Source organism: Capra hircus, chromosome 17 (genome assembly GCF_001704415.2).
Source record: "Capra hircus breed San Clemente chromosome 17, ASM170441v1, whole genome shotgun sequence".
NCBI classification, from domain to species: domain Eukaryota; kingdom Metazoa; phylum Chordata; class Mammalia; order Artiodactyla; family Bovidae; genus Capra; species Capra hircus.
Genome location: NC_030824.1, coordinates 15859978 through 15877480, shown reverse-complemented (window position 1 = coordinate 15877480; position 17503 = coordinate 15859978). Strand labels below are relative to the sequence as shown.

Genomic DNA, 17503 nt, shown 5'->3' with positions numbered 1-17503 from the left:
AGTCAGGATAAACAGTCCTAATGGTAGACTTTTCAAAACAACTTTTTAGAGTACTAAGCTGATTTCTAGGAATGATGAAGAGATGGATTAATGACATTTTGTATGCCATTCAAACCACTGAATAATGATGAAATTATATCTAACGGGAAGGGATACTTATGGAATCTTCACTGGAGCCAGACACATTCCAGACACTCCATATATAAATTTTCTCCCTTAATTCTTATAACTGCCCCTTGAAGATTAAGAAAAACAAGCTCAGAGAGGTTTACTATGTTCCTCAGGATCACACTGCTAGGAAAGGCAGAGGTGGGACTTAAGCCTGGTTCTGTGTGCTCTGACTCCCTCTCAACAGCTGCTTTCCTATATTATCATACTTAATCCCCTTCCTGATACCTTCTACAACGGGGGGGTGGGGTGGGGTGTGTGTGTGTGTGTGTGTGTGTGTGTGTGTGTGTGTGTGTGTGTGTGTGTGGTGTGTGTGTGTGTGTGTGTGTGTTGGTTTGGAGAGGGAATACTTCTAACCTCTGCTTATATGCAGGAGAAAAAGGAAGTTTTCAGTACTCCCACCCAGCATTCAGAGCTTATACACAGGACAGAGCAGTGCCCTGACTAACAGCCTGCCACATCACAGGCTACTGACATACCGTTTGTGTCTCTCCCAGCATCGTCGGCAACGCCTTCTATCTGATGGAATACTGCCCAGGCCTCATCAACAAAGACCCCTCTCCACCAGGCTTGGAGCCCAGCCAGAGGAGGGCCATCTACACTGCCATGAAGAGAGTCTTGTGCAAGATTCACAGTGTGGACCTCAAGGCTGCGGGCCTGGAAGACTACGGGAAACACGGTGAGCACAGGGCCCCTTGTCTTCTGTGCTGATGTTTCCTCACTGGTCCTCTGCTTTCTGGATTTGGATGGTATCAAGGTATTAATGCATCAACCTTTGCTAATTGTGAGTTGGGCTTGTTAGTTTCCTACTTGGAAAGCCCGTTTCATTTTGTGGAGGTGTTGCTTACCTAGACATTTTGTCCAGGGATAAATACCTTCATGAAGTACAGTATCTCTCCTCCCTGCAATTTTTATCTGACTGTATCTTTAAACCTTTCTTTTTTTCTGATACTGCCCAAAGGTAGTTAAGATACCTACTTTCTTTGTTTTCTGCCCTTTCCCATAAATATTCTTTTTAACAGGGATAGATTTTAAAAACGCCATTGTGCCAAATATTTGTTTATATAATTTGCTTCTACTTTTTTCTTTTCTTTTTTTGTATCTCAGTTTGAGTTCCTGCTCATTATTTTGAGTATTTGTTATCATCAGGTTTTTTGCTTTCTTTTTAAAAAAATCAGAGTTATTGAAGTGTAGCATTTTATGAATTTTGACAAATGCACACGATTTGTAGGTTTGTTTGTTTTTGGCTGCATCGAGTAGCCTAGAGAATCTTAGTTCACTGACCAGGGATTGAATCCCTGTCCCCTGCAGTGGAAGCCTGGAGTCCTAACCACTGAAGTGCAAGGAAATCCTCCACTAACACACATAGTTTATAATCAACATCACAATTGTCCCCATGCTTTTGCATGTTGAATCTTTATTGTGAGCCAAAAAATTGTACCTCTGCCCTGCAGAGTTCAAGATTATCTAACTCTTGACCAGTTTGCATTCCTGTGGCCATGGGTAACTGCTCAGTCGTGTCCGACTCTTTGCAACCCATGGACTGTAGCCCACCAGGCTCCTCTGTCCATGGGATTGTTCAGGCAAGAGTACTGGAGTCGGTTGCCATTTCCTTCTCCAGGGGATCTTCCTGACCCCAGGGATTGAACCTGTGTCCCCTGTGTCTTCTGCATTCAGGATTCTTTACCACTGAACGACCTGGGAAACCCATGCATTCCTAGCTGTGGTCAAAAAGAATCTCTCAGCTAAGCTGTATTTTCTTCTTTCTCTGCTTTTAACCAAAACACCTATGTTTTCTGTAGGATCATATCAAGGGCTGCAGTATGTGTTCAGTGTACATCAACTTCCTGACATACTTCTACCAACTTACCTAAAATTCTTTCACTCCATAGACACATGATCTGAATTCTCAAAACTGACAATTTGAGACACTTTGCTACCACAAAGCAGGCTTGCCAACTTCCAGCCCCAGTTAAGGTTCTCCACACCTTCCAAGTACATCCAGACCCATATCATCCTCCCATATTTTAACCTGTTGACAAGAGTTACAAACTGTCAGTGTTGCCTCTGTTTGGTGGTCTCAATGGAAAATATTTACAATAAAACTTTTTAAAATTATTTATCTGAAATTCAAATTTAACTGAGTATCCTGTATTTTATCTAGTAGCCCTCAGTTCAGTTTAGTCGCTCAGTTGTGTCCGACTCTTTGCGACCCCATGAATTGCACCATGCCAGGCCTCCCTGTCCATCACTAACTCCTGGAGTTCACCCAAACTCATGTCCGTTGAGTCGGTGATGCCATCCAGCCATCTCATCCTCTGTCTAGAGCCCTAGTTACTAGTAAAATGGCCAGTAGGCAAAGACAACAGATGTTGCCTATATTGATCCTTTATTTCAGGATGGAAAGAGCCCTGGACAAGAAGTCAGGTGCTGATTTGTGGGGTGACCTTGGACAAGCCCCATTATTTTGTCATAGTTTTCTCAAGAGTAGAGGTTATGTAAAAAAGCCCTGCCCTGCCCCCCTCACAGCGCTGATGTGAAAAGCAAAGGAGATGGCAGCTGTCCCAGTGCTGTGAATGCAGATAAAGCCTGTCACGTGAAGCAATGGGCAGTGTGACATCGCATCCTGCAATGGAAAGAGAACAGTTTAAGGAGGGCTCTCTCACGTGCTAAGTGGATCCTTTGCCTTTTAGTTTTAAAGTGCTTTTTACAGTGACCTATTAGTGACAAAGAGACAAAGTAGAAATATGGTGTCATTTTTTGTGACTCAGGACCAGCCTCCCAGGCTGTGTTTTCAGCCTGACAGCATAAAGCAGCTCCTCAGATTTCACATTCACTGATCCAGCTAAAGGGGCATGAGATCTTCCTTTTCAAGAATCCTGCAATTTCTAGAGTTACGTCAGGAGCCCAGCTGCTGGGCAGGGTATTGGCTATATATAGCTAATCTGCCATCTGTGTAAAATGAGTATACTTAAAATTTGAATAAATATAACTGTTTGTTTGCTGAAGTTAAAAAAATCTCTGAAAGGACACCTAAGACTGGTCATGTTGGTTGCCTTTGGGGAAATGAGCTGAGTGGCTGAGCAAAGGGGTGGGAGAGCCTTGCCCACACCCCCTTTTGTCACTGTAATTTCAAGGTATGTGAATGTATCATTTGTTCAAGAGAACACATTTAAATGTTTTTAGGCACACGAAATGATCTAATCAAAAGGGACTTCTGACAAAGATGCTTTAGGTTCAATCTAGTTATCACAAATAACCTTTCCACCAAGGACCTGCAGAGAGCATAATTCCCTTTTCTCATCCCAGAGGGCAGGCTGCTTTGGGGAGGAAGGGCATTAGTGCTTGGCAGGCTTGCTCAGAACCAGTCTCCAACAGAGCAGAGACACAGGGACAGCTGCACCTGCTTCCCATGAGAAGGGAGTGTGCACAGCGCTGGGGTGGTATGTGCATGGGGGGGCGGGGGAACATCCTAAATCCATGTAGGAGATTAACCTGAGGGGCTCCTTCCACAAAGGTTCAGCTCCTGGTGGCTTTAGTATTTGATTTCTTATGATAATTTTCAAACTTACAGAAACATTCAGTAGTGCTGTGAATAACTATATGCCCATGACTGATTTTAACAATGATTAACTTTTGCCATGTCTGTTATCTTTCTCTTTCTGCATCTATCTATTTGCACAATTAACAAAGTGGTACAGACCCTAACACTTGACTTCTGAGTGCTTCAGTATGCCTTTCCTAATAATAAGAACATTTCACAGTACCATTTCACACCCAAGAAAACTCGTTTTCCCCAGTATCTAAGACCCAGTCCATATTCAGATTTCCTCATTTTCCTCCTTATCTTTTATAAGTGAGGTGGGTTTGTTTTTGGTTCGTTTTTTAAGTCAGGATCTGATCAAGGAACCTAGAACAGTACCCCCTCTTTTTTTAAATGAATTTTTAAAGGGACCAAGTCAGTTGTCTTATGATTTGTCTTGATTATTACCTTATGGTTTCATTTACTACTTTGGACTTCTTGTAATTCCCAAAACTGAACTCTAGTTCTAAAGGCTTGATTTTATTTTGAGTTAAAACCTTTCATAGGGACTTCCCTGGTGGTCCAGTGGTTAAGAATCCACCTGCAATTGCAGGGGCCACAGGTTTGATCCCTGTCCAGGAAGATCCCATGTGCCTTGGAGCAGCTGAGCCCACGTGCCCAGCTACTGAGCCTGTGCTCTAGAGCCCAAGAACCTCAACTACTAAGCCCGAGTGCCTGGAGCCCAAGGTCTGCCACGAGCAGCCACCACAATGAGAAGCCCAAGCACTGCGACAAAGAGTGGTCCCTGCTTGCCACAAGTAGAGAAAGCCCACACAGAGCAACGAAGACCCAGCACAGCCATAAACGAACAAACTAAATGAATGAAGTGGTTCCTAAAACATTACTCATTACAATTAAAAAAAAAAAAGCCCTGCTGGATTCTCCAAAGGATGGTGACTGAGTACTCTGAGTGTGCAGTTCACTGCAGAGAAGGAGACCAGTCCCTCTATCCTTGTCTTCAAGCTTCTGGGGAACATTTTGCTCTCAGAGGAGGGGTGAGGGCTTGGCTTAGAGCCATGGGCCTGATATGTTGTTTATTGATAGTGATAGTAATTGTCATTTGACAACAATGGCAGTCACAGTAGTAACAGCCACAATTCACTGAGAAGCCTTCTGTGTCAGTACTGTGTTTGGCATGTTATAATATGGACTTCATATGGCCTCACAGGGAATACAGGTGTCAGTACACTAACAGTGCTGATGAATCAGTGGCAGCTTAGAGAGGTTAAATCAACTGAACAGCTTGACTATGAACCAGGCAACTCTAGAGTAGAGAGTATGTATTTATGTGGCATTCCAGAAAAGATAAACTACAGGAATAGATCTGTGTTGTCCCCCAGAGGAAAGGAGAAAGATTTGATTACAAAGGGCCCATGTAACTTTGGGGATGATAGAAGTAAATATACCATTTCTTGAGGGCAGTGGTGGCTGCCTGACTAAACTCAGAATTGTATACTTTACAAAGAGGATGTATGTCCACTATACCTTAAATTTTTTTCAAAAATCATTTTTTAACAAGGCTTGATGCATATGTTAAATAAAGAAAACAGAGCATGGGAATTCCCTGGTGGTCCACTGTCCAAGACTCCACTCTCCCAGTGAAGGCGGTCCTTGTTCCATCACTGGTTAGGAAACTAGATCCCATGTGTGGCAACTGAGAGTTCACATGCCACAACTACAAATCCCACATTCCACGATAAAAGATCCACCCTGCCACACCGAAGATGGAAAATCCTCTGTGCCACAACTAAGACCTAGGACAGCCAAATAAATAAATATATTTTTTAAAGATAAAAAAAAAGAAAACAGATCATGTCTAGAGTGAGTTATGTGATGATGATAAATGTGTTGATCTAGACAAAATGGTGCCCAGAAACTAGCCATTAATCCAATCCCCTGTGACACTGTTATCAACATCATGGCAGGGCTCCCAAAAGCCCAATATGACAGCAGAAGTACTTTGGGGAATTCCTGATTAATTTAGTTTATTTAGGAAAAGAAGAGAGAAACAGCAGGAAGCAGGCCAACTGAGTCAAACTTCTGGCTCCCAGCCCATGGAATGTAAGCTTGGACCCATCTCCTCCCTAAGACCCGGATCCTTGTCTGTAAAGTGGGGATTAAAACACTCATGTGTGGCTCCAGGAATTCAGTGAGCTATAATAACACATGTTAGGCACTTAACACCAAGTCTGATACATGTAAAGTGCTCAGCAGTGGTAGTAGCTACTGATGGAACAACAATACTGTTATACATTAGTACTATTAAGGGTTGTTTGGGGGGTGGTTCTCACTGGTTTTCTTTGCCTCTGCTTAGGGCAAGCAAGCTCGGTGACTGTGAAACAAACTGGAAAGCTGACTGAATTTATGTGTAACCTGGCATGGGATTTTCCAGTCAAAAAGAGGTTCCAGATTTTCAAGGAGATGCTGGCCACCAAACCGTTAATGGGGTCCCACCACTCATGGTCCAGGCCACAGTCCCTGCTGAGGACCCCAAGCATCAGAAGTTATGTCACCTCCACAGACTCTTCTCCAGCTCTTGCCTCAAAGGGAGCTCTGATCTTCTCTCCAGAAGGCCTTTCCCCCCGAGTCAGGGAGCTGTATCAGCAACTGAAGGAGTTTATGGAGCGACATGTGTACCCTGCTGAGCCGGAGCTACAGCGTCACCAGGCCTCGGCCGAGAGGTGGACCCCCTCCCCACTGGTCGAAGATCTCAAGGTAAAGCAGCCTTTCGTTAGCACAGCCCAACCTCAGCTCATCCACTGGCCATATCTGTTCCTTCTTAGGCAATGAGAGATGGAAGACTGAGTTCAATGGTCTCTGCTTGCCACCACCACTAGAAAGAGCCAGCCCTAGATCACTCAGTTTCACTTCATTGCTCTTTCAATGTGACCATGTCCAGGCCTGATACTCACCCCAGGCAGAGGAGTGCCGAGTCTGTGGCTTCTAACTCTGAGGCAGGTGGACTCATTTTATACATGTCTGAATCATGTAAATTTGAGACCAAGTGATATAAATTGCATCAGTTAAATGACTCTCTCTTAAAAGAATCTGTAACATCAAACCTGAAGGGCCACATCAATTGTAAACTATGTTTATGCTCCTGACACACAGTGACATCAGTTTAGCGTATAATGGAAATACCTGCTGTTCTTTTTCAGGATTGGTCTTGGCTTGTGTTAGTTCTTAAGTTATCTGAGGTCTTTAGGAGCACATATTCTGCCTATAATGCAACCATCACCTACATTAAAAAGAAACAGCATTGAATTTTGTTCATAGTTATAAACCTATTGCAAGGTAACGAGAGCTCAAACATGGCAAGAGTAGAAAGAGTTCATGACCTGGAAAGAATTCTCTAAAATTCTCGGGCCTCTGAGATAATGACTGTCAACAATTTGATTTATAGGCTCCCAGCTCCTTTCTTCTGGTACATAATAATACATATTATTATCATTCCTGTTGTAATGAAAATGTTTTATGCATTTGAATCTTCCAGTTGTTTTATGTTATTTAATGTTGTATCCCATGTCCACATTGGGGGACCACCTTGGGGGTGCACCGTAATTTATCTATCCTGCCCCTGCCTGAGTGACACTGTGGGGATTTCAGTCTGGGTCACTCCAGGTCACTGAAGCAGCAGAGTGAGCAGCTGGTTGCTAACATGGACAGGGAGGCTGAAGAGCCAGCTGAAGGAGACAGTAGAAGCCAAGGGAAGGCTGGCTATGGGGAGCCTGGCCATGACTGTTACTAGGCAGTGTCCAGATGCTTTCTCAGGACTCCAAGATTGAGGTGGGAATTTTCAGCCAGTCACGTGTAGGTCCCACGCTCACATCTTCATGTCACTGAAATGTCTACGGTGAGAGAGCACCCCAGAATAAGAAGGGGTTTGGATCCTGTGCAAGCAAAGGATATTGAATGCTGTTACATACTTCTGTGTTCACTTACTGTTTCTACAGTGTCAGTTTAAAAAAAAAATTTGTTGCTCTGGGTCTTCTTCATGGTGCGCGGACTGTCTCTAGTTGTGCACACAGACGTTTTTTTCCTCTTGTTGCAGCGCATAGTCTCAGCAGTTGTGGCCCATGGTCTCTAGAGTACATGGGCCTTAGAGTGCTCAGGTGTCTCTAGTTGCAGCCTGCCAGCTTTGTTGCCCCACAGCGCATGGGATCTTAGTTCCCCCACTAGGGACTGAACCTGTGTCCCCTGCATTGGAAGGCAGATTCTTAACCACTGGTACCAGGGAAGTCCCAGCATGAATTCTTTGAAGTAAAAATTCTGGTCCAAAGATGAGAACATTTTTAGTTGTTGTTTGCTTTGGGTTTGTTTGTTTGTTTGGTTTTGTTGAACTGCACCACGTGACTTTTGGGATCTTAGTTCCCTGAATAGGGATCAAACCTGGGCCCCTGCAGTATGAGTGAGTCCTAACCACTGGACTGCCAGGGAATTCCTGAATGAGACCATTTTACGTTTTGACAAATACTGCCAAATGTACTTCAGAAAGCTGCCATTCTGTGCTCCCATAGGACATTGTGAAATGTCCTATCCCTCACCTGCTGACCTGCACACTTAATCCTCACCCATTAGATGTACCCATCTCATGCAAGGAAGTGTTGGAAAAGCAGACACTCATGCTGTGAACACTTTTAGACTCGAAAATGAATGCATATGAAAAATCTGCTTTAGAGAACATTCTGCATGCGGTCATACCTGAATGGGAATCATGATAACTAAGATTTTAGGGGAGTGGTGAAGTTATGGCTCATGGGTTTTATTCAGTGTTGTTACTACCAATAAATAAGAATGTTTGGCATTTACACTGCATCTCACAAATCCTATGAGGTAAGCATCATGAACCTCAATTTAAAGATAAGGAATCAAGTTTGCCAGGGACACAGCTAGAAATAATAGCACCTGGACTCAATCCAGATCTTCTGGGCTCAGATCTATATGTTTTTCCCTCCCACAAGATGATTCATTTCCTTATTCTTCCTCTTCTCAGAACTCCCTTGCTTCCCTTCCTATTCTCCCTTCCTTTCCTGCTTCATTTGTTCCAATTAATCTGTCCTTCTTCTCCTTGGTCACTGCAGTCTCAGCTAATTAGCATAACACAGCCATGAAACAAGTATATGTGCTGATTCTAGTAGTATGTGTCCTGGAGGGCAGTCCCAATGTGATAGGAAAATCAGCCAGGTGGTGCTCTCCCAGTGGGAAGAATTTCCATCATCACTAATATTTAGTGCAGCCCCAGCTTCTGGCACACTATATTCTGTCACTACCTGGGACCAGAAGAGTGAAATGTTTTCGAGGGGGAAAATAGCTGGCACGCACTCACTGTATAGCTGGACTGCAGAACGTCTGTCCTGCTGCCATTCTTTATGCTGCCTTGGTTCCTGTCCATTTCTGAGCCTCCTCTAATCTGAGCTCCTGCTAATTTTCCCACTTGGATGCTTTTTCCAGTGAGTCAGTCACCTCCATTCCTACTCTTGCTTGCTCAGTAGCTGTGACTGGTAGGGTGAGTGGTGACCGCCCTAATACAACAGATGAGGAAACTGCCACAGGGAGCTCGCCATCTTGCCCAAGGTCTCCCAACAGGTGTGGTGGGGCAGGGCCTGAACCAGGCAGTCTGATTCAGGGCCTGGGTTCCTGACCCCCAGGCTAGACTTCCTGGTTTCCCTATCAGGAGCTACGTTCAGAAACCCAGGGTTACTTCCCCAGGAACAAAGTTGTACCTCATGAAGAAAGCTGGATCTGGGGATCTCCTTGGGCACCTCATCAGAGCAGCTGAGGCTGCTGCCAGATGTCCTGGCCGGTTCCCTGCAGGCTCACTGAAGGACCCTTCATTCTCTGTGTTATGGAGCGAGTTTTATGCTGCATCATGATGACATTAATGATGCTAACAGTGAGGGGGTGGGGCAGGTGGGGCATCTGGGATACAGACACAAGGAAGTGAACTGATTGCCACCGTCCCTTTTAGGAATGGGCTGTCCCCAGACTCTTCCTACTCTCCTCCCACAGATCTGTGGGGTTGTATCCAGCCTGGTAGTGTGGACTTACTCATTATTTTCCATGGGCCAAGATAGTATGACAATCACCCTATGTGGATCCCTGATTTTTTTTTTGCTGTGACAGGAGAAAGCCAAGGCCGAAGGACTCTGGAACCTTTTCCTACCCCTGGAGACTGATCCCGAGAAGAAATATGGAACAGGGCTGACCAACGTGGAGTACGCACATTTGTGTGAGGTCATGGGCACGTCTCTGTATGCTCCCGAGGTACCTTTACCATCTTCCTCAGCATGGGAGAAAATGCTTGTCCTCCAGAGAGTTCAGCCATCCTCCTGGGCTGACAGGGTTCCCTGCAGCGGCACCGGACTCAGAAGCTCTGACGCAAACTCAGACTTCTTATGAATGAAGATACTGCAGGCAGGTGGCTGGAGCAAGAGCAGGAAAGGAGCAGGGGGTGGGCATCTTCTCGAGAAATCTTCTCAAGTGAATACAGCCTGGCTGGCTTCCGTGGAGCCTCAGTCCCTCAGCTCTCCTCTCCTCCTTCTCTCCCAACAAGCTCTGTGGTTGAGCTTAGGTACTCTGAGCTGCTGTACTCACAATGTCCTTGGTCTCTGCATCTTTGGGGAGAGGAAGGACTTTCATAAGGGTGTCAGAGGGCATGTATCTTGGAAGGAGCCCCGGCCCATGCTTCTGGGGAATTTGAAGTTTTGAATACGATAAGGCAGTCACTTTTGTGCTTTTTCTCCTTTTCAGATCTTTAACTGTTCTGCTCCAGACACAGGGAACATGGAGCTTCTGGTTCGATACGGCACCGAGGAGCAGAAGGCCCGCTGGTTGGTTCCATTGCTGGAGGGAAAGGCTCGCTCCTGTTTCGCTATGACTGAGCCCCAGGTACCTACTTTGAGTCACCCACAGGCGCTCCTCATCAGGCCAGACCCTTACCCAGCCCCATTGGGCTCTGCCATCAGGGACCTCGGGACCCTTGCCAGCTCTAATCAGAATGTGCTCTCACTCAGGTCGCCTCCTCAGATGCCACCAACATTGAGTCTTCCATCCGAGAGGAAGATGGCTTCTACGTCATCAATGGTCACAAGTGGTGGATCACAGGTATTTGGCCTGAAATTCATTTTTCAATCACATTTATGTGGGTCTTCCCTGATAGCCCATCTTTTCTGCCCTGCTGTTGTCTGAGAAACTGTGGGAGGGACTAGCTTCATTTCCAGTTAACACAAAAGAGATTCTGTCTCTGTTCCCAGAAGAGGCAGCAAACCCTGAGAGAACCAAAGGTTCTATATGGACTCCAGGTGACCCCACATGTGACAGTTCCAGGAATCTCTCCTCCACTCCCCACTCTCTTCATTCTGCTGTGGGCATCTCGCTTTAGACAGGCCGGAGGTCACTTCCTCAATGGTGCCCCCTCTTGTGAGGTCAGCTGTGCTATAGCAGAAGGGCTGGTGATAATCCTATCGTTCACTAGGCTTTAACTCTCCACGGCCCGTGGTGCATGCCGTGGGGGACCTCCCCTCACTGAGTCTCCACCCTTCCCCAGAAGGTCTGTGGTATTATCCCCACTTCACAGAGAAGGAAACCAGGATGGAGAAGTGACTTGAGTCACTGCCCAAGGTACTAGCCCCCCTATTGGCAAGTAGGGAACCACCCAGAGTTCAAGGCTGGCCTGACTCTGAAGCCTGTGCCCAAAGCCAGCATGTTTCCACCTTCTGTGGGAACAAAGCAGAACAGGCTGCCACTGATAAAGTAGCAGTTTTCAGACTCTTGTCTCCAAATTATATTTTCAACCCAATGTGCTTTACAGATTAACTGTTCTTAGGATGTTGGATTCCTTCCTCACTGGGACAGAAACCAATTGCTCTTATTGCTGGTCAAAGGGCTGCATGTCCTCATCTGATCACGTGACATCTTAAAGGGTCCCATCTGCTCGCTGATTTCAGCTTCTCTGGGCCAGGACTGAGTGTTTAAGGAGAGCTGATGGCCCTGGTGTCAGATGATGTGGGTCTGTCTCTCTCCTTTCCTGGCAGGCATCCTGGATCCTCGCTGCCAGCTCTGCGTGTTTATGGGAAAAACAGACCCACATGCCCCACGCCACCAGCAGCAGTCCATGTTCTTGGTTCCCATGGATACCCCAGGGATAAAAATCATCCGGCCTCTGAAGGTGTATGGGCTGGAGGATGCACCAGGTTTGTCCCTTGGGAGCAGCTCACTTCTCTGTGTGGGTCTGGATCTAGGGAAAAGGCTTTGGACAGCTGTTGCTCCAGTGCAGAAGTAACACCTGTAAGAGTCTGAGGACATTTGGAAGGCCACGTGCTCCTGCATTTCAGTTCCATCCATGAATATCAACCATGCAGGCAAGCTTCAGAGAGGCATTCATCTGTTTGTTTTTTTTTCTCTTCTAATCATAGAAGACAAGCAGGACTCTAGGAGGTAAGGAAGCCACAGAGGATGGAACAGGAGGCAGGAAATGCCCTCCAGACCTTTTCTCGTAGACCACAGCGTGGACAGCCTATCTCCTGGCCTGGAGGTCCTCTCACAGGGGCTTTCTTTCTGCTGATGGTGTCCACATTTTGACTTCAGAGTTTCCCTAGGGTCACTACACTGTGAGAGTCATAGACTACTAGGAGTTCCAGTTTAAGTTAGAATCACGTTTTATAAAAGGAATGCCAAACTATTCACTTGACATTTTAAATTACCAATTTACCTTCCATCTGCAATAGCCTTGTTCCTGCCTTCCATCCTCCTTCAATCATGTTCCAGTTAGAAGTCTACAAAAGGGCAGGGATATTGATGAGATAAATGCATCCAGAGAAAACAGGAAAGCAAATTGCTCAGGGGTACTCTACGGGTTTTTTCAGGTGGCCACGGTGAAGTCCTGTTCGAGCAGGTGCGCGTGCCCAAAGAGAACATCATCCTGGGCCCTGGCCGGGGCTTTGAGATCCTCCTAGGCCGACTAGGTTCTGGCAGGATCCATCACTGCATGCGGCTGATTGGCTGCTCAGAGAGGGCGCTGGCGCTCATGAAGGCCCGAGTAAGTACTTCCCTTTGCGCCTGTCTCGACCAGAAAGACCCATCTGTCTTCCTCTCAGACTTCAAATCCTGTTTCCTGAGAGCAGACTTGGCAGGTGAAGCAAGGCGATGTTCTTTACGAGAAGCTGTGTCCTTGTGTTTGCTCTGCCTTTTTTACTTTGCTGAAGTTTGAAATCCAGAGCAGAATAGCCTCCCTCTGCCGAGGGGCCAGAAGGCATCTGGGCTCTGTGGGCTCTGTGGCAGCAGAGGGCAAGGCTCCAGGTCCACAGGGTCAGGGTCCAGTGATGACTATTCCTGCCACCAGCTCACCTTTAACCTCAGGCAACAGGGAGAGCCTGGGGTGCCAGCAGCCAGCCCTGCACCGTCCTCCTCCCCTAGCACGTCCAAAACTTTATTCTTCTGTGACCCCTCGAAGGTTGCAAGCCCATACAAGAGTGTTACTGCTGTGAAGAGCGGTTCAAATCAGTGCAATCAGTTTCACTCTGAAGTGATTTCAGAGTGAAACTTCAGACCGAACAGATATCTCACAAGACAGTCTTAATGAAGAATAGCAACAGTTCAGGGTATCGCATTACTGAGCAAAGTTGTGATTCAAACCCTTTTTAGTTGAAACCAGCCAGTTTAAAAGAAAATACTCCTCTCTAAGGACTCAGATATAGTCTCCATTCTCATCCTGTGGATCAATCTGACCTAATGTGTCAGAAATCTTAGAAGATGCTATAGTGTTGACATAGCCATGCTACTCATTGGACTTGGTCGAAAGGGAGTAATCAGGAATCTACAAAAAATTTGATACTAGGAGGTTCACCACAGCCATGATTATGTTAGGAAACACCTATAAGGCTAGCTATTGGGGTCTGGTTAGATAACCCTGCTATGGGCGTGCAGTGAAATTCCAAAATGATGCTGTAGATATCTATTTGTTAACTAGAGATACGTTCACTATATGCTAAGTGGAAAAAAAAAAGGCTATAAAGTAATACAGAGAATGACTTAAAAAAAAGAAAAGCAGATGTATGTATATGCATATACAAAAAGTCTAGAAGGGTATGCACCAAATAGCAAGTATAATTTACTAGATAATGGGGTGCTGAGTGTTTATATTTTGTCTGAAAATGTATACTCTTTTCTGCCATGAGCTATTCATGTGTGTGGTAATTGTTTTTAATTTTTAAAAATAAGGTGGAAGAAGGACCCCCTTATCACCTTTTCTGATTGCTTGTAGCTTTTGAACACACTACTCAATCTCTGTTGCAGTAACAGTTGCCCACAAGAGGGCTCTGGCACCGACTTTGCCCCTAAGAGTTCCTCAGGACGTGAAGCAGACCCTGCTGTCAGCAGAGGGCACCCTCCTGGCCTGTGTGAGGTGCCCACAGTCACTGCCTGGTTACCAGAGTAGCCCTGGGCCACAGGCAACTCAGACCAAGCTCTGTCCTGCCTGGAGGCCAGGCCTGCCCAGATGGGGCAGAAGGGCTGGAGTAAAGGAGTTGTGCAGATAATTTGTGCAGCTACCATGTGTCTAGCTTCCCCCGCTGCCCTCTCCTGTGCTTCCACCCTCTCCTCTGCAGGGCACCGTCCATGCCTCCCGTCCTGTCTCCTGTGTCCACAGGCGAAGTCCCGTGTGGCCTTCGGGAAGCCCCTGATAGAGCAGGGCACAGTCCTGGCAGACATTGCCCTATCCCGCGTGGAGATTGAGCAGGCCCGGCTGCTGGTGCTGAAAGCTGCCCACATTATGGATGTGGCGGGAAATAAGGTAGGAGGCCGACGGACCTCACAGAGGACAGGTCCAGAGGACACGGTGAGGGATGCCAGCCCGGAAATCTATTAATAGATGCTGACTCTTCCCTCCCCACTCAGCAAACCACAAAGTGCTTGGCTCCTTGACATAAATAACTTTGCTTCAATTCTCCTTGGAACTGCCTGGGCAGCTTCTGAAAAACAGAAAAGGTGCAATAAAGAGGACTGACCTTTCTGTTTTACTGACCCAGTGACCTTATGGGTTCAAGACAGCAGGGCCACATGGCCCCAGCCTGAGCTACAGCCCCACCTGATCTTACAGGCATCAGGCAAACTGAGAGTAAGCCAGGGAGTTAGAGGAGAAGCTTCATTTTCAATGTGACATTATCACGTAGACAGCTCTGAGTGCCTCTAGTGCCAGGCATGATGCCAGGCCAACCCCTGCTTTCTCTATTTCTCCACAGGTCTCCACCCCTTAGCTGAGAGCCCTCGGTAGCAGGGGGTGATCCAGGATGAAATTCTGGTTTCTTGGCTCTCTATTGGCGGTATGAGGGCTCTCAGGGGCTTTGATCCAAATCCCAGACTCAGAGAAGATTCTTGAACCTAAATCCCCCTGAATCTTGGTTGGCCTCATTCCACCTTTCCCTTTGAATACAGAGCTGATCATGACCCTGAAGGAAGCTCAGGCCAGTCCCCAATCTGCATTGCCTGTGTGCTGGTGATGCTGCCTGGGAAGATGCCCCTTGTCCTTGAGCAGACAGCTGCCCACACCACACAGCATCCCAAGTCACCTGCCTCGTCACCCCCACTGCCCCTCCACCCCCCCGTTGGTGCTGGGCAGGGTCCATGCACCAGACAAGGCTTGTGGTCCAGCGGGAGGGACCTGAGGTCTCTGTTCTGAGCTACTGTTTCTACTCCTCCCTGTGAAACTGATCAGTCTTCCACATGTTCCGCCCTGGGGTCTGCCCTCCTCACCACAGCTCCTCTTCCTTGCAGGCTGCAGCTCTGGATATTGCCATGATTAAAATGGTAGCCCCATCCATGGCTTCCCGAGTGATTGATCGTGCTATTCAGGTGAGCACAGATGATGGATCGCTGGTTCTTCTGCATCATTTACAAGATTCAAAATTCCTCTCCTTCAGCTGCCCAACCTCCTGTAAACTAATAGCCGCCCTTTGCTGCACACCCCCCATACATGACTGTCCTTTTCCTCCTCAGAACAACCCTATGAGGTGTCCTATTCCTGCTTCCATTTTGAATACATGGAAACAGAAGCACAGGAAAGTGATTTGTCCAAGGTCACTCAGCTTGCAAGGAGCTGAGCTTAGATGAAGGAGTACATAGGTCCTTCTTATGCCAGGCCCAGCCTCCTAACCATGTAAAGATGCCTCCTTCTCAAATCTCAATCCATGGCCCCTAGAGAGGATCTTCCCAACAGCAGAAGTCACCTAGTGGAGCAGATCTGAGGAGTATGGTGTCCCTGGGATGGCTAGTGAGGCCCCACTTGGAATCTTCCAGAACACTGTTGTCACACAGGTGTCAGGGGACATCCTTGCAATGTGGCTGCTCTGAGCTGTCCTCACATCTTAGGAGCAGGCACTTGTTCCTGGGGTTCTCAGGGATGAGGGCTCACCCAGGGCTTCCTCCCCTCCTGCCCTGTGTCTGCCAGGTCTTTGGAGCAGCAGGGCTGAGCAGCGACCACCCACTGGCTCAGTTCTTCGTGGGGGCCCGAGTACTGCACCTTGCTGATCAGGTGCACCAGAGGTCAGTGGCCAAGATGGAGCTGAAGCACCGCAGTTAGACCTGCAGGAGTCAGATCGTCCCCGCTCAAATCTTTAAATGATGTGCTTTCAAAGGCCTGGTATGTGTGCTCCTTGCACCCCTCCCGGCAGCACTGTCCTGGGATCCTTGTTGTGAACCTAGCCTTGATGGGTCCCTACAGAACACACTCCTGTGTAAGAAGCCTGGAGTTGTCTGTTTCAGGCAAGGGGGAAGGGGAGTAATGAAGTGCCTGGAGAGGTGATCTTTAGTCCAGGTGCCAGATGAACAGCCAGGCCCCTTCTCTCTGGCTGTGGGACTCTGCATGAATATTAGGAGTCCTGCCAGGGTGCTGTGCCTGTGGTTGCTCCCAATCTGAGGATGATACGGTGGCCTCCTGTTCTGTGTCCCCCACCGCCCCCAGCTGATGGTGGCAGCCTACAGAGCCAGGGCAGGAGTGCTCTGGGAGAATGGAAATAAACCCAAATTGTGAAGCCATTGCTAGATAATTTTCTTTGTTTCAATATCCAAAACACAGATTACCAAAATGTTATTTTGGAAATGAGCTTTGGGAACAAAGAAGAAAATATGTCTCAGAGACTTTGTGAACATTCTGTCATACACAAGGAGTGGAGAACAAAAGCTCACACTTTAGCCTGACACAGTATGTCAGCTGCATCCTTACACATCTTTCATTCCTCCTCTCCCTCGTCTCCACCCAGCGACCTGTCAAATCTGCCTCCATGCTCTCCCTCCCAGCCAGCCCTGTTGCTTCTACTCAGGCCCTAATTATTTTTCACGTCAGCTCTCTGCTGTTGCAGCCTGTCCTCCTCTCTAGGACCGATTTTCCATGCTGTCCCTAGAGGGACCCCTCAAAAGCATACATGGAAACTCATCACTCCCAGACTTAAAGACCTTGGTGAAGAGAAACGACAGTACGCAAGATTAAGACCGACAAGAAATCTACTGTGGTCACAACAGCATCATACTGGCCTACGACCAGAATGTAGTTCAGAAATACTCAACTGTCTGTGTTGAGGACATAACCCAGGTTTGGGGGGGGTCATCCTCTGGGGACCAGGTGCTGACATCCTGGTCAGAAGGAAACAGCACAAGGTTAGCCGGGCTCACCCCACCACCGTAGCCTGCTTCTCTCTGTAGCTGACCTCCCCCTTCAAGTGCTTCAGGGAAGCTGTGTGTGTGAAGCTGTGAATCCTGAAC

The 17503-nt window shown here is 47.2% G+C and overlaps 1 protein-coding gene across 3 annotated transcripts in view; it reads left to right on the top strand.

Moving 5' to 3' along the window:
• The window catches only part of LOC102182159 (acyl-CoA dehydrogenase family member 10), a 38195-nt gene extending 21415 nt beyond the window's left edge, over positions 1–16780 (top strand). For all 3 annotated transcript variants that reach the window (XM_018061236.1, XM_018061235.1, XM_018061237.1), the window contains 10 exons: positions 666–847; positions 6066–6466; positions 9875–10015; positions 10502–10639; positions 10765–10855; positions 11785–11943; positions 12616–12788; positions 14397–14540; positions 15521–15598; positions 16194–16780. In XM_018061236.1, coding sequence (XP_017916725.1) covers positions 666–847; positions 6066–6466; positions 9875–10015; positions 10502–10639; positions 10765–10855; positions 11785–11943; positions 12616–12788; positions 14397–14540; positions 15521–15598; positions 16194–16325 — 1639 coding nt within the window. In that variant the 3' untranslated portion in view covers positions 16326–16780. The remainder of the gene's footprint in view (positions 1–665; positions 848–6065; positions 6467–9874; positions 10016–10501; positions 10640–10764; positions 10856–11784; positions 11944–12615; positions 12789–14396; positions 14541–15520; positions 15599–16193) is intronic.